General features: G+C 35.3%; 1 protein-coding gene across 1 annotated transcript in view; it reads right to left on the reverse strand.

The window, feature by feature from the left end:
* Positions 1–14,416, reverse strand: part of TTC29 (tetratricopeptide repeat domain 29) — a 247,827-nt gene that overhangs the window by 83,255 nt on the left and 150,156 nt on the right. The window contains exon 11 of the mRNA XM_026018176.2: positions 7,786–8,014. Coding sequence (XP_025873961.2) covers positions 7,786–8,014 — 229 coding nt within the window. The remainder of the gene's footprint in view (positions 1–7,785; positions 8,015–14,416) is intronic.

Consider the following 14,416-nt stretch of genomic DNA (forward strand, 5'->3'; position numbering starts at 1 on the left):
AATTTTTGATTGATGTGGCTTAAAAAAAAATCAAACTTCATAATAATGAGAACACAAAGGTGAAAGGTAATTAGAAAAATTCCCCAAAAAAAAAAAAAAGAAAAATTCCCACATAGTACTCCAAATCAGAGAAACTTAGGAAAAAATCTGAAGCTAAGAAAATTTGTTCCTTCAATATGTTCATGTTTTAAATATTAATGTCACTTTCTTCAGGAGACATTGTATGGATTAAGAATCACCTGAATTGTCCTAATTGTCCTAATAAAGCCTTACTACACAAGGATTAAATACACATCTGAGAAAATTTTTTTGCCCCCAAATTCAAAATTGGCACAGTATTTGGAATTCATGACCAAAGGTAAAAGGACATAGCTGGAAGCAGGGGTGAGACTCCTCACAGGGAATGAGAGAAATATAAAATTTTTTTGCCCCCAAATTCAAAATTGGCACAGTATTTGGAATTCATGACCAAAGGTAAAAGGACATAGCTGGAAGCAGGGGTGAGACTCCTCACAGGGAATGAGAGAAATATAAACAGGGGACAACGGGATTCTCTGAGAACTTCAAACCCTAGCCTTGTACTGGCACAGCTCAGGCATTTACTCTGGTTGTGCTATTGTTTAACCAACCAAAAAAAAAAAAAAAAACTTTTCATAAGCTTTTCAAACTAGCAATTAAAGATGGAATTGAAACAAACCAGATTAGAAAAACCCAGTTACATTTTTCTGGGAAGTGATGATTTCAGTGTACCTTGTGGAAAGTTAAAACTGGTAACACCATCAGCTACCAAGAACTGTGAGCAGAATCTAAAAGAAGTATAGTTTTTGTTTGAGCAATCAAGAATTCTCTTTTATTGAACCAAGGCAGCAGATAGAGAAGGAGGCTCTCAGAAGGGGGAAAAAAAAAGGAAAAAGGAAAAAAAGAAAAGATCTTTCAACCCGAGGGATCTAGAGCTACATTATTATTTCCCAATAAAGTAAGTATTAGTTTTCTGAAAAAAAAAAAAAATCTGATACCTAAGGAAGCAAATGTGTCACTTGTGTTGTAGAAAATACATGAAGATGGGGGAACTGTATGTAAAAGAAGAAATCTGAAATTCAGGCTCACACTCTGCAGTCTTTTTATTTAAAAATTTGGCTACAATCAAATATTGATTTTGTCTTCTTTGGCATGTTTTGTCTTTGGAATTATTTTGTTATCAGTTACAGAAGCCATTGAATTCTCTAAGCTCTTTCTTAAAATTTATTAGAATTGTACTTTGATAATCTATCATGACTTAAAATGAGATTAACAGAGAAGATGCGTCTTTCTTAAGTTTTTTGACAGTAGCACAGAATCTATAAAGAATATATTTTAAGTGTCACTCCCATTTGTTTTATCAAACTTGTTTTCTGTGACTAGAAATGGAAGTAAAACACAAAGGATTTTTAAGAATCTCTGCCTTAGAAAGAAGGCACAAGCAGATTCAAAACCTATAAACACACAATTTATAAACTGTCATACAGAGAAATAGCTATCTCAGTTCTCCCCCTGGAGCTCCCAATGCTGCTATCCAGGGGCCGTCATGGAGAATCCCGAAGCTTGTAGAGTTAGGGCAGGCTAAATTAAGCTGTACTAACAAACAACTCTGAAAATCTCAGTGGTTCACCACAATAAAAGATTATTCTGTGTTCACACAAAGTCTGCTGCAGGTCTGAGTGGCATTCCAGGACAAATGTTCCACATGTAGAGGTTTACTGCATCAATCTTGTTGCCCTATAATTTTTAATAATGCTTCCACGATGATCACTGCAGCAGGGAGAAAAATCAGCTGTAGGGTCTCAGGCAGGCTCTTCTATGCCTACACCCAGAAGTATCTTTTGACCATTGGCCAGGACTACTCATGGAGCCCTGCTTAGCCGCCAGATGAAAAATGCAGTCTTCCATGTGCTCACAAGAGTAAAGAACCAGATATTGGTAAGCACTTGTAATTTCTACCCCCTTGAGCAATGGTTACTGAGCACTCTGGAAATCATATGCAATAATTGTAGGTTTTTCTGAAGAGAGGAGAGAGACCTTAGCTTTCATTGGATTCTTTAAGGGGATAATGATCTGTCATCTAAAAATTCTAATAAGCTTTTAAAAAAATGTACAGATTTATATTGAACAAAGGGAAGCTTTGAAACTCAGGAATAGCTTGGAGAAGTTGAATTTAGGGCGAGTTCCCAGACTTTAGAAGACTGGTCATGTGTTGGCTTCATTATCCACAATTATTTTGCCCCACACTGCCTGAATGATTTCAATTATACACTCTATTACAAATATCCTAAATTCTGGCAATGGTAATCTTCTGATGTTTACAAAATCCTAATTGCTCTGAATAGGTTAAAACACTTTCAGTCATTCACAATATGGTGTGAATCAGATTTATCTGATTGATTTCTTCTAACTGTTCATAATTTTTCTCAAGGATCACTATCCTGCGCTGCCTGTTGTCTGATTTCTGCAAACATTTGTCTTATATATTTTGTTTATTTTTTTAGTTGTTTAAGAAAGGGGGTAAATCTTTTTCCTGTTACTACCTCTTGGCCAGAAATAGAGCCCCTCTTGTTCCTTTTCACCATGACTATTTTTATACTGACTTTAATTAAATAGTCATAATCTTTTTAAATGTTAGATATGACCACTAAATATAAAGTAATGTTGCAAAAAAATGCAACATCTTGAGAGAATTCCTGAACTAGAATTCTAGAAAACTAGATTATACGTCCATTTTGTCTTTCGGATTGTTGCATGAGTGAATGTCCTGGGACCTGAGGACATTTGGAAATAAAAAATGTGGAGCAAGTAATTTCTTTAGTACCACACAGCTCAATAATTTCATGATTCCATTAAACTCAAAAAAGCTCAAGATTCTCATTTTCAGAAGACAGAAGGAGGCTGTAGGAGTGATACCAGATTGAGGAGGGTAGAGACAGACTCAAACAGATGTGCATGAAGAAGGGGTAGTAATGAATAGATAACCAGGCATCTTCAGGAATCGGAGGCCCCCAAAACAGTGAGGAAAAGGTAGGGGTTGAAGAAGTGCTGAGGGGAAGTATGACACAGGGTTGAAAACAGGAGGATGGATTGAAAGTTTGCAGATGAAATAGTGCACTAGGTTTAGCGACTTCAACAATGCCAACCAGGGACAGGTAAAACTGTGTATGACAGCAGATAGCTAGCAATCCCTTTATTAAAAATTCTAGCAGAAAGATCAAATATTTATACCTGGAATTTTTCAGCTGTTTGATATATTAAAATAGTAGTAGTAATAATAATAACCATAATAAAATTCCCTTTTGTGGAAACCCACAGAAACAAGTATTTATTTAGAGATGCTCCTACTGAGGAACTGGCAGTTCCAGATAAATCTTATTAATGATCTATTTCGAACCTCAGATAGAGACACTTGAATTGAAATCTTTGCCCAGAGTCACAAAGCTAATTAGTGCTCAATATGGTATTAGAACCCAGGTCGCTGGACTCTTGCATAACATCCTCCCTCAATTACCCAAAATGCCAGTAGGATGAGCTTTGATTCAGTCAGATTTTTCATCAGCATCTTTTTATGTGTCATGTTTTTGAACACTTTATTAGAGACAGAGGTTTGTTCTGTACAATAAGATGCTATAAAACCTGCTTGCTGACTTTTTGGCTAATTCCAGAACTTTCTCCTCATTGTTAGGGTTATTTAACTGAAGTAGCTGATCAAAGTATAATAGAACATGAGGCTCACTCATGAATGTGGCTTTTTCACATTCATTAAAAGGGCTGAGTTCATGAATAAAAAATACAAGCAAAGAACAGGGTAGGAAAACGTGGCTCTACATTAAACCAACGACTCAACATTAAATCAATATAAACCAAGGCCTGAGAGACAAATTCATGGTCTTGATTGTTTTCTTTTAAGAATATTAAATGATTTGTAAAATGAGAGTGGTATTTTTGACACTCAAGGAAACCTTTACATGTCATTTTGTAGAAAACAGTGTCTTTACTGACTAGCTAGGTATTCATCTATTCCCTTACTCAGGATTTGCATCCTGTTTCTTTGATATAATTTACATTTGACTAAAATAAGAATGTACATTAAAACCATGCTACTGATATTTTCAATGAGGTGATTAACCATGTTGGCATCGAAATGGCTGTAATTACATTTCTAAGTTAACAGTTTTTCTTTTAACATTGCACAAGAAAAGCTTTTGCTTCTATGTCACTGTTCCACATCTGAGTGTATAATCTCCACAAGGCAAGATGAATTAGCTTTTCATTAAAAAAATACATTTCATGATTGTAGACATAGTAGTTTCAGTAGGAAAAATAAACTATCTTCTGGAGAAATCAGCAGAAATTCATAGACCCTTAATCCTTCCAGAGCCAACCAATTTTTGTTGCTTCAGGCTTGAATAATTTTATTGAACTGCAATAAATTTGAATTCCTTCTAAATTCCTAAATTTGGGAGGAGAAGCTACTCTTATTTTACTATTAGAAAGGGAAGGAAGAATGTGAAATCATTGCAGCTGCATCCGAGAGTATTAGAATGGTAAGAAGGTTCCTATATTTGCTGTGTTCCCTCTGAAAGGTACAAAGAGGAGAGATGATTGCTGGTGAATCACTGTTCTATTTTATCTAGAGACCTGAGTGCTCTCACTGCTCTATTCCCTTAGGGGGTCATGTTCCTCTGCTTAAAAGAATATTGCCTGCTCTGTGAGCTAATGATTTGTTTGGAGGATGTAAGTCTCAGAGGTGGAGATAACTGCACAGCTTTTATAATGTATCTTTCAAATCTTTGATCTGCTTTTTTCTGAATACATGGGACCTCTCAATGGCAAGATTAAAGATGCCTCTTCAGAGAAGAAAGGCAAAATTTGAAAACCTAAAAGCTGCTCAGATTTCCAAATAATATTTCTGTATTTCTTCATTTTATCAACATGACACTTGGTGTTGTCCTGCATTCATGGGATAACCACATGGTAATCAAAACAGTATTGGATCATAGTTGTTTGGTTGTTGTTTTTCCAAGGAGGCGTGGAACTATGAATCCTGCTTTAAAAAGTGGTTAGTGCAAACTTATTCATGGCTAGGACATACATACTCATTATGAATTCTATTTAATTTAACAAATATTTACTTGGTACCTAGCAGATGTTAGACATTATGCCTTCTTTTGTAGGAAACACCCAAAATCAGAATGTGTTTTCAAGACACTTGTACTCTCACTGGGAAGATAAGGCAATTACAGAAATGGCCATGATAAGATGTAAATATGGCAAATGAAAAGTACTTGAAGAGAAATGAATGGCACTCAATGTGGGAACAGAGAGAAGAGACAACAGTCAAGTAAGGCAGGGATCAGGGAGGATTTCAACATTTGAGAAGGACCTTGCAAGACCAGTAAGATGTCTCTGGGTGGGGTTGGAGTTGGAAGTAAGGTGATAATAATGTATGTGGTGTGTATCTGGGGCACGAAGGGAGGGAGGTGGTCAAAAAACCTTGAGAAGCTCGTACATAATTTGTAGGCAGTAGGAATCCAATGAAGGTTTTGAAGCAGAACAAAGAATAATAAGAGGTGTGATTGAAGAAAGATATTTGAACTATTTAAAAAGCAGATTTTACTGTATTTTGAACTAAAATATGTCTATGTAAACAAGTGTCCTATAGGCTTTATTTCCAAATAGAACAACTATCACTAAAAATGTTAAACATGTCGGTAGTAGAAGAATTAACTTCTCATTTATATTTGAATCTGAAAGATTATTATCCTTCACTTTTATAACGATGTAGCTCATCAATGTATAGATTTCTAATCTCAGTCAAATGACTCAGGAAGGGGTGTACTTTTATAGCATTTCAGAGAATTTAATCTTCCCCATCATATAAATAGCTGAGTTTTTACTCTCTGAATAATATTTTGAAATGCATTTTTTTTTTGCTTTACTCCTAAGCCCTGTGAAACCCAAAACACCCTTATCAAAAATGAGGATAAAATGTAAAAAGAATTTTTAAAAAGATAGCTTTATAAAGAAAAACAAAAAGAATTTTGAAAAGCCCCAAACAGGATTGCAGCAAACAGACCCATGGTTCTGACCAGAGAAGCTAGTTTTGAGTATTTTTTTTCATGATTATTATGATGATGGCTAGGGCCGATTCAAGTAAATTTGAAAAAGTGAGTAGCCCAACTTATTCTCTACCAAACCTTTTATCAGAAGAAGTAATCTAATAGATAGATGGATCAGATTTCCTCTGTTTTAACTCCTGGGCAGACAATATGAGGGAGTCAAGGGAAGATAACTCAAAACTACAGAACAAGCTCTCAAATGTATGACGACACAACTTACTTCCAACTCCAACCCCACAATATTATCTAAAAGTGGTTAGTTAATAGTTACCTGAAAATATTTGTTGGGCACTTGAGCACATTGAAATTTAACAAGCCATCTGTTTTTTAAAGACTTTATCTGATACATATATTTGGAATGAGACCTTTACTTATTTCATAACGAGAGGACAGACGGTGGTAAGTGGCATTCTACTAATGTAAAAGAAGCAATAAAATTCCTTTGTCCAACTGACTGTTATTTACTATTTATTCTATGGAGAAAATAAATACCAACGAGCTTATTGTTTCATCTAAATGACCTAAGGGGGGAGAAAAGAGAGTTCCAAGCAGGAGATGTTTCTTTCCATAACAGAATTTTGCCTATGATTCCATTTGATATTCCAAAGCATCCCTAAAATATTTTGCTTTAAAAAGTTTGAATTACTGGAGCACCTGGGTGGCTCTATTGGATAAGCTTCTGAGTCTTGGTTTCAGCTCTGCTTCTCCCTCTTCCCTCTCCCTCTGCCCTCCCTCCCTTTCATGCTCTCTCTCCAATAAATAAATAAAATCTTAAAATTTTTTTTTTAAAGTTTGACTTACCAACAATTATGTAACCCAAAGTTCTGTCATAAGCAATACTGTTACAAATTTTAAAAATCCTATTCTGAAGTTCTTTTTTGTTTTTAAAGATTTTATTTATTTATTCATAGAGACACATAGAGAGAGGCAGAGACACAGGCAGAGAGAGAAGCAGGCTCCATGCAGGGAGCCTGATGTGGGACTCGATCCCAGGACCCCAGGATCACGACCTGAGCTGAAGGCAGACAACCGCTGAGCCACTCAGCTGTCCCTATTCTGAAGTTCTTAACTGAGGACTAGTGGAGCCTAGTTCTAGTTAACACATAAAGGTGACTCTCACATCACCTCTAGTTATTTGTTTTTAATTTACTATTTTGACTAATTGTCACAAGAAAAAGTACACAAGAAAAGAAGTGGAGTTAAGAGGAATTAATATTAAATTTTTCTAAGTTAATATTCTAACTTGAATTGCTCAAATATAGGAAAATTTACTTCCATCAGTAAAGAGTACAATACTAATTGTGTTAAATACTGATTGACATCTGTGACTTGTTCTTGTCAATAAGGTATAGCACTGAACATTTTTAGAAAAACACAAACTTATCTCACATTCCTTACAACTGATTAGTGCATATTGAGTATTTAAGACAACCGAAAAAAAAAAAAAAACTTGTCAAGTTTAACTAATCATTACCACATTTTGCTTTCCTTATCATCAAAGGTACAAGATAGCATGAAGGCACATCCAATACTTACGTAGTAAAGAATAGATAAAATTAAAATTACCAATAAAATCAAAATCACCAATGGAGCCATTAAGAATGACACAAAACTGAAGTGTTTTCAAAAACCAAAGTCTTACCAATAGTTGGTTCACATGCAATGTTGCTTCTACTTTCCTTCCAGGACAGCAAGAAGTCAAGGCTAGTGAGATCTGCAGACTCGATGTAATTGTTAACTCTCGGCATAATCTGATGAGCTTTTGCTATTCCATAATGAACTTTCGTCTCATCCATTTGACGCAAGTTTGTTAGCTCTGCTGTTGTGTCAAAAGCTTGCTGAAAGTATTCGGAAGCTTTGTTGTAGTATCCCTAAAAATGTAAGAGAAATCATTTTTTTCTTAATTTTTCATTCTACCATTCCACATATCTGCTCACCGTGGCATGTACACCACACTGATCTTTCAACAGTTATAGCATTCATCTTCTAGAAGAAAGTGATGGAGGGCAGGGTCTCTATTAGAATAAGGTTCTCTTAAAAAACTATGATTACTAATTATACAATATCTTGAAACTAAGATACTAAAAAAGCTTTATCTACTAAGTTGAACTATTTGAAACAAGTTAAAAATGGTCAAATGATAGTATTTTCATATGGCTCAACCTGATACATGGTAGCAAAAAGAAGTTTGGAGAAGAGTGATCCCATTGATTTGGATGCAATTTTCCTACTTGTAGCATTGGATTTACCTAATGAAGTAGTTTTTTAAATAATAAATTTATTTTTTATTGGTGTTCAATTTGCCAACATATAGAATAACACCCAGCGCCCATCACCCATTCACCCCCACCCCCGCCCTCCTCCCCTTCCACCACCCCTAGTTCGTTTCCCAGAGTTAGGAGTCTTCATGTTCTGTCTCCCTTTCTGATATTTCCTACCCATTTCTTCTCCCTTCTCCTCTATTCCCTTTCACTATTATTTATATTCCCCAAATGAATGAGAACATATAATGTTTGTCCTTCTCCGATTGACTTATTTCACTCAGCATAATACCCTCCAGTTCCATCCACGTTGAAGCAAATGGTGGGTATTTGTCGTTTCTAATGGCTGAGGAATATTCCATTGTATACATACACCACATCTTCTTTATCCATTCATCTTTCGATGGACACTGAGGCTCCTTCCACAGTTCGGCTATTGTGGACATTGCTGCTATAAACATCGGGGTGCAGGTGTCCCAGCGTTTCATTGCATCTGTATCTTTGGGGTAAATCCCCAGCAGTGCAATTGCTGGGTCATAGGGCAGGTCTATTTTTAACTCTTGAGGAACCTCCACACAGTTTTCCAGAGTGGCTGCACCAGTTCACATTCCCACCAACAGTGTAAGAGGTTCCCTTTTCTCCTAATGAAGGATTTTTATTTATTTTAAGATTTTATTTATTTATTCATAGAGAGAGAGAGAGAGAGAGAGAGAGAGAGAGGCAGAGACACAGGTAGAGGAGATGCAGGCCCCATGCAGGGAACCCGATGTGGGACTCAATCCCGGGTCTCCAGGATCACACCCCCGCTGCAGGTGGCACTAAACCGCTGCCCCACCAGGGCTGCCCCCAATGAAGTATTTTTAACCAGTTGCTGTTTCAGTCACAGCAAGAGATCATTTTCAACCAATTTGTTTAATCAGTGGCCACTGAAAATAGATGTATTTATCTGGTGATTTGGTCATCGTTCTTGTTTTCCCTGTTTGCTTATTATCATTCTTGACTAAGAACATTGGAGGTATTCAAGATTTCCAAAAAATATGATCCTGATGGCACTAGCACAGCTCATGGTCATTTAAATGTTCATCTCTCCTCTAAGTCCTTTATGGCATTTCATTGCAAAAATTTGAGGTGGTTTTTCGTTTTTTGGGTTTTATGGACTTTTTTTTTTTTTTTTTTTTGGTCTCCTATCCTCCTAAAACCTATTGTCCACAATAGTTTTCAAAGTGTCAGGACCAGTGCTAAGTACTTCTTATATTATGACTCTCCTAAGTCATCCTGTGAGGAAATACTATTCTTATTCTACAAATAATGAAATTGAGCATCAAAAAAGACCCTATATTCTGCCACCCTCCAAATTTTCTAAAAATCCTTGTGAAAAAGTTTTTCTCAATGGAGGCTATCATTTTTAGGATTGAACCTGCACTTTTAAGACTCTAGGGAACCAAGTTTCCTTTCTTCACTGACTTGGCTTATTTCATCTCCCCTTCTGTCTGCTCCTCCCTTCTCTTCCGTTCTTATTCTTCTCTTTCTCACACATTAGAAAACATGCATGCACACACTTGAGAAGAAGCCCTTCTAAGAGGGAATATTTTATTATAAGTTTTCAAATGATTTTCTCACAACATTTTATGAAGGAACTGGTAATATAAACACCAATGGAGGAGCCCTATACCACACATCAGTACAGGCAAAATGCACACTCAACTCCATGCACCTCTGTATAGTCATGGCACACTGACAGCATACTGATTGGATACAGATATTGCTAGAAGGAGGAGGGGAGAAAGGATTTGCATGACGGTTATGTTACACTAGCAGTATAATACCATGTTATAGACCCACAAGGAGAGTTTTGTGAACTCTTTGTTAAAATGGCTCATTCCAATTAAACTTACTCCTTTAAACAGCCTCTCTATGTTTAATCAATAATAATTTTGGTGCATTGAGGTGAGAAATTCTTTCTTTTATTTCGAAGTGTAAAACATAGAACTTATATGAGAATATGGTTACTTAAAAAATAAAAGGATATCAGAGACATTTGTATGACAAGAAAATTATGTGATTGAGAAAGAATATAGACATTGAAGATGACAATAAAACCAGTTAAAATTTTGGATTGTTCTGCTGAACAGCAAAGAAAAAAGATAAAACAGATGAACATATGTGACTAGACCAAACACTTCTATTTTTAAAAACAGAGAAGTATAAATATCTAACTGTTGTTCTAATTATACTTCTAAGCATTAGGCTATTTATTGCTTTTGATGAAAGTCTTAATTAGGAAATTAGGGACCATAAGTAAATGGGCATATATTTAAATTTCCAGAATTATTTTATATATTATTATGTTAGAATGAACTAACTCATTCATCAGGCAACTACTATGTACCAGGTTCCATGCCCGGCAGTGGGGATTCAGCAGTTAACAGAATTTACTATGCCTAAAATTTATATTACATTTTTTAAACAAGTGTTTTCCCCCCTAAAATAGGAGTATTAAAATTATTCATAATTATTTACTTATAATTATAATTACATATAATTATTCTTACCTGAGCCTAATATTCCATCATTAGGCACATACACAACTACCATAAAGCTGGTATCAGCCTAAATTTTTCTAGTTTAAAACACTATTAAGGAAATACATTAATTCTTCTCAGATGTACCATTTTGGAATGAGATTTTTTTAATGTGTGTTGCATTTCTGGATTTTCACTTCTTAAAGAGTTTAATATCTAAATTTAATCTCTTCTCCAAAAGTTCTGTCCAATGTTCTACAGTTCAATTCTGTTATCAGTTAAACCTTACCCTATTATAAAATTCAGAAGATTCTAGTAATTAATCTTGGCAATCTTAAATATGAATTTGAGAATATATAAGTGAATTAATCACTTATTGAATGCATCTTTTGGAAAAGAGAACTTTGGTGTTATAAACATCACTGGTAAGCATTTAGGGGGCAATGTCAGGACAGGATCTTGATGCCATCATAGACCTTAAGACAAAGCTTGCATTATTACACTATACTGTAGAATTTTCGTGCATTATTCTGACTCTTACCAGATCTTTCTCAGTGTGTCTAATATGTCACTCTATCCAATAAGCAAGCTCAAAAATAAGTGAACATTTTCCTAGTACTGAGGAAAACCCATTTTTTACACATTTAACAATGTGATTATTATCTGATCTTATTAGGGAGTGAAAAGTATCATAAAGGGCCTATATCTAGTTATTTTCCCTAAAGCTCTCTGATTTGACTAATTGATCACATCAGGAGGGGAGGATGGGTGGCCCATTGTCTATGATTATATAGTAAAAGGTAAACTAATTAGGATAAATGATCTTTTAAAGATGTGCTAACTTTATAACAACACTATAATAACTAGAGAAGTTAATTCTAATATTTTTCCAAGTACAGTCTTATAAATGTGGTCTTAATATTATTTCTTAGAAAAGATTATAAAGAATACAATTAGAATACATTGCTTGAGAAGTATGGAGCCAGAAAAGAGATGATGAGGGCAGTATGTAGAGGTCTTAAAAGGCAGACTGACAAGTACCAGGTTTGCATTTAAAGATTCAGTACAATTTTTCAGAATTATTGCCCAAAAGTGAAATAGAAGTTTGGAATTTCTAAAGTGAGAGAATCCTACTCTCTGGATGGATAAAACTGGTTACAATTTTATTGATTGGTTCAAAGAATTCTTATCCTTTTGCTCACCAACTCTGTGCCACCTTCTCATTTAGAATCTGAAACAAAATAATAAACAAGGCAGATATGGTCCCTATTCTTATTAAGATTCTATTCTAGCCAAATTAAAGAACAATAAGAAAATATAAACAAGAAAACTATGAGATGAGTGCTATATGGAATATTAAAGTAATGTTAAAGAGTGACTTGGTGGCTACTTCTTTTTTTTTTCTTTTAATTTTTATTTTGGCATGCAGCTTTCAGAACTTCAATGAAAAGAAAAGGGGAATATGGTGATTTCAAACATTTTGGTCAAGTGGAAGAAAACATTTTTTCCAACAAAACAGATACATTTGTTGATTGAATTTTTTTGGTTTCTCTCTCAAATGCCTGGAAAACTCAATAGAATATAGTGGATTTGATTTCATCATTTTCGATTAAGAAAATGTGTTTGTCTGAGGACTCCAATTACAGAAATGGTAGCTATGATTAAAGTGTTCCTTATGAATAGCAATAAAGCCAAGTTATACTACAAAATACAAGTACCTTTTCAAAATACCTTCATATGCTTTTTAAAACTGAGGTATAATGGATATATGACGTTACATTAGTTTTGGGTGTGTAACATTAGACTAAATATTAGCATATATTACTATATGGTTACCACAATAAGTTCAGTTAATACCACCTCACATAATTACAAATTTTTTTTCGTGATGAGAACTTTTAAGATCTACTCTTAGCAAATTTTGAATATATAATACAATATTATTATCTGTAGTTATCATGCTGTACAAGACTTTTTTTTAATATTTTATTTATTTATTCATGACTTACTTTTTTTTAAGATTTTATTTATTTTATTTATTCATGACTTACTTTTTTTTTTTAAGATTTTATTTATTTATTCATGAGAAACACAGAGAGGAGAGGGAAAGAGGCAGAGACACAGGCAGAGGGAGAAGCAGGCTCCATGCAGGGAGCCCGAGGTAGGACTTGATCCAGGGTCTCCAGGATCACGGCCTGGGCTGAAGGCGGTGCTAAACCGCTGAGCCACCCAGGCTGCCCAACTTATTTTAGAACAGGAAGCTTATACCTTTGAACCTTCACCCATGTGGCTGCTTCTAGTTGGGTTGCCAAGGGAAGGACTCTCTGAAGATGTGGGATTTAACTGAGATATGATGACAATAAGCTAGCAATATGAAGCTCGGACTGGAGAACATTCCATGTAGGGCATTCCAGCTAGGACAAATTTCCTAAGGCAGGAACAAGCTCTACATGTTTGAAAAACTTCACAAAGTCCATTTGGCTCTGGCAGAGTGGATAAGAAGGAGAGTGGGAAAAAATGAAGTCTGAGATGGGGTGAAGGGGTGTCTATCTCACATAGAACATTTCAGGTCGGGGTGGGATTTATATTTATGTTCTCAGAAGAATGGGAAGTAATGGAAGTGTTTTAAGCAGAGAAATAACACGACTTGATTTACATTTAAAAGGACTACTTAGGCCTCTGTGTAGAGATTGGATTATATGGGCGAGAATTGGGGAATAGGCTTGAATTTACTGCAGTAGTGCAGGTGAGAAAATAAGAGTGTCATAAATTCTATTTATGATGGGATGATTGTAGAAGATCCAGAGCAGTGGGTGGATCTCAGATATGTTTGTTGGCATAAATGTCAGGATTTGCTTCTGGATTAGATATGGGGCAGGAAGGAGAAACGAATCAAAGAATATCCATATTTTTGCCTTGTAGCAACTGGGCTGATGAATAATAATGCCATTTATTCAGATGGAGAAGACTGGGAGGAAGGAATTATGTTAAATTTGAGAGATCTATTAGACATTCAAGCAGAGATGCTAAGTAAGCAGTTAGATTTACAAGTGTGGAATCCCAAGGAGAGATCAGAGCTGGAGATACAAATTTGGGAGTCATCAGCATATGGATGCTATTTAAAGCCATGGACCTAGATGAGGTCAGAAAGAGGGAGCTCATAGACTAAAGAAGAGAGGTTTGCCTAGAAAATACCTGAATCATAGTTTATCATCAGTGAACATCAATAAAGGAATAGAATTTAGAGGTAATGATGAGTTCAGGTTCTAACAGGTTGAAACAATCTAAGTGAAGATGTCAGGCAGGCAGTGGGATATGAGTCTGAAGTTGGGAGAAGAGATTGAACTTGACTGTATTAAGAAGCAAAGTCTAAGTGCTTTTGTGTACCCAACATGCACTAGGAATTTGACTGGGCACCCTTCCATATCTATACATTTCTAATCTTTATATAGTTTTGCTAGGTATCTTGTTATTGACACTTGAAGATGAC

Source organism: Vulpes vulpes, chromosome 10, assembly GCF_048418805.1.
Source record: "Vulpes vulpes isolate BD-2025 chromosome 10, VulVul3, whole genome shotgun sequence".
In the NCBI taxonomy this organism is placed as follows: domain Eukaryota; kingdom Metazoa; phylum Chordata; class Mammalia; order Carnivora; family Canidae; genus Vulpes; species Vulpes vulpes.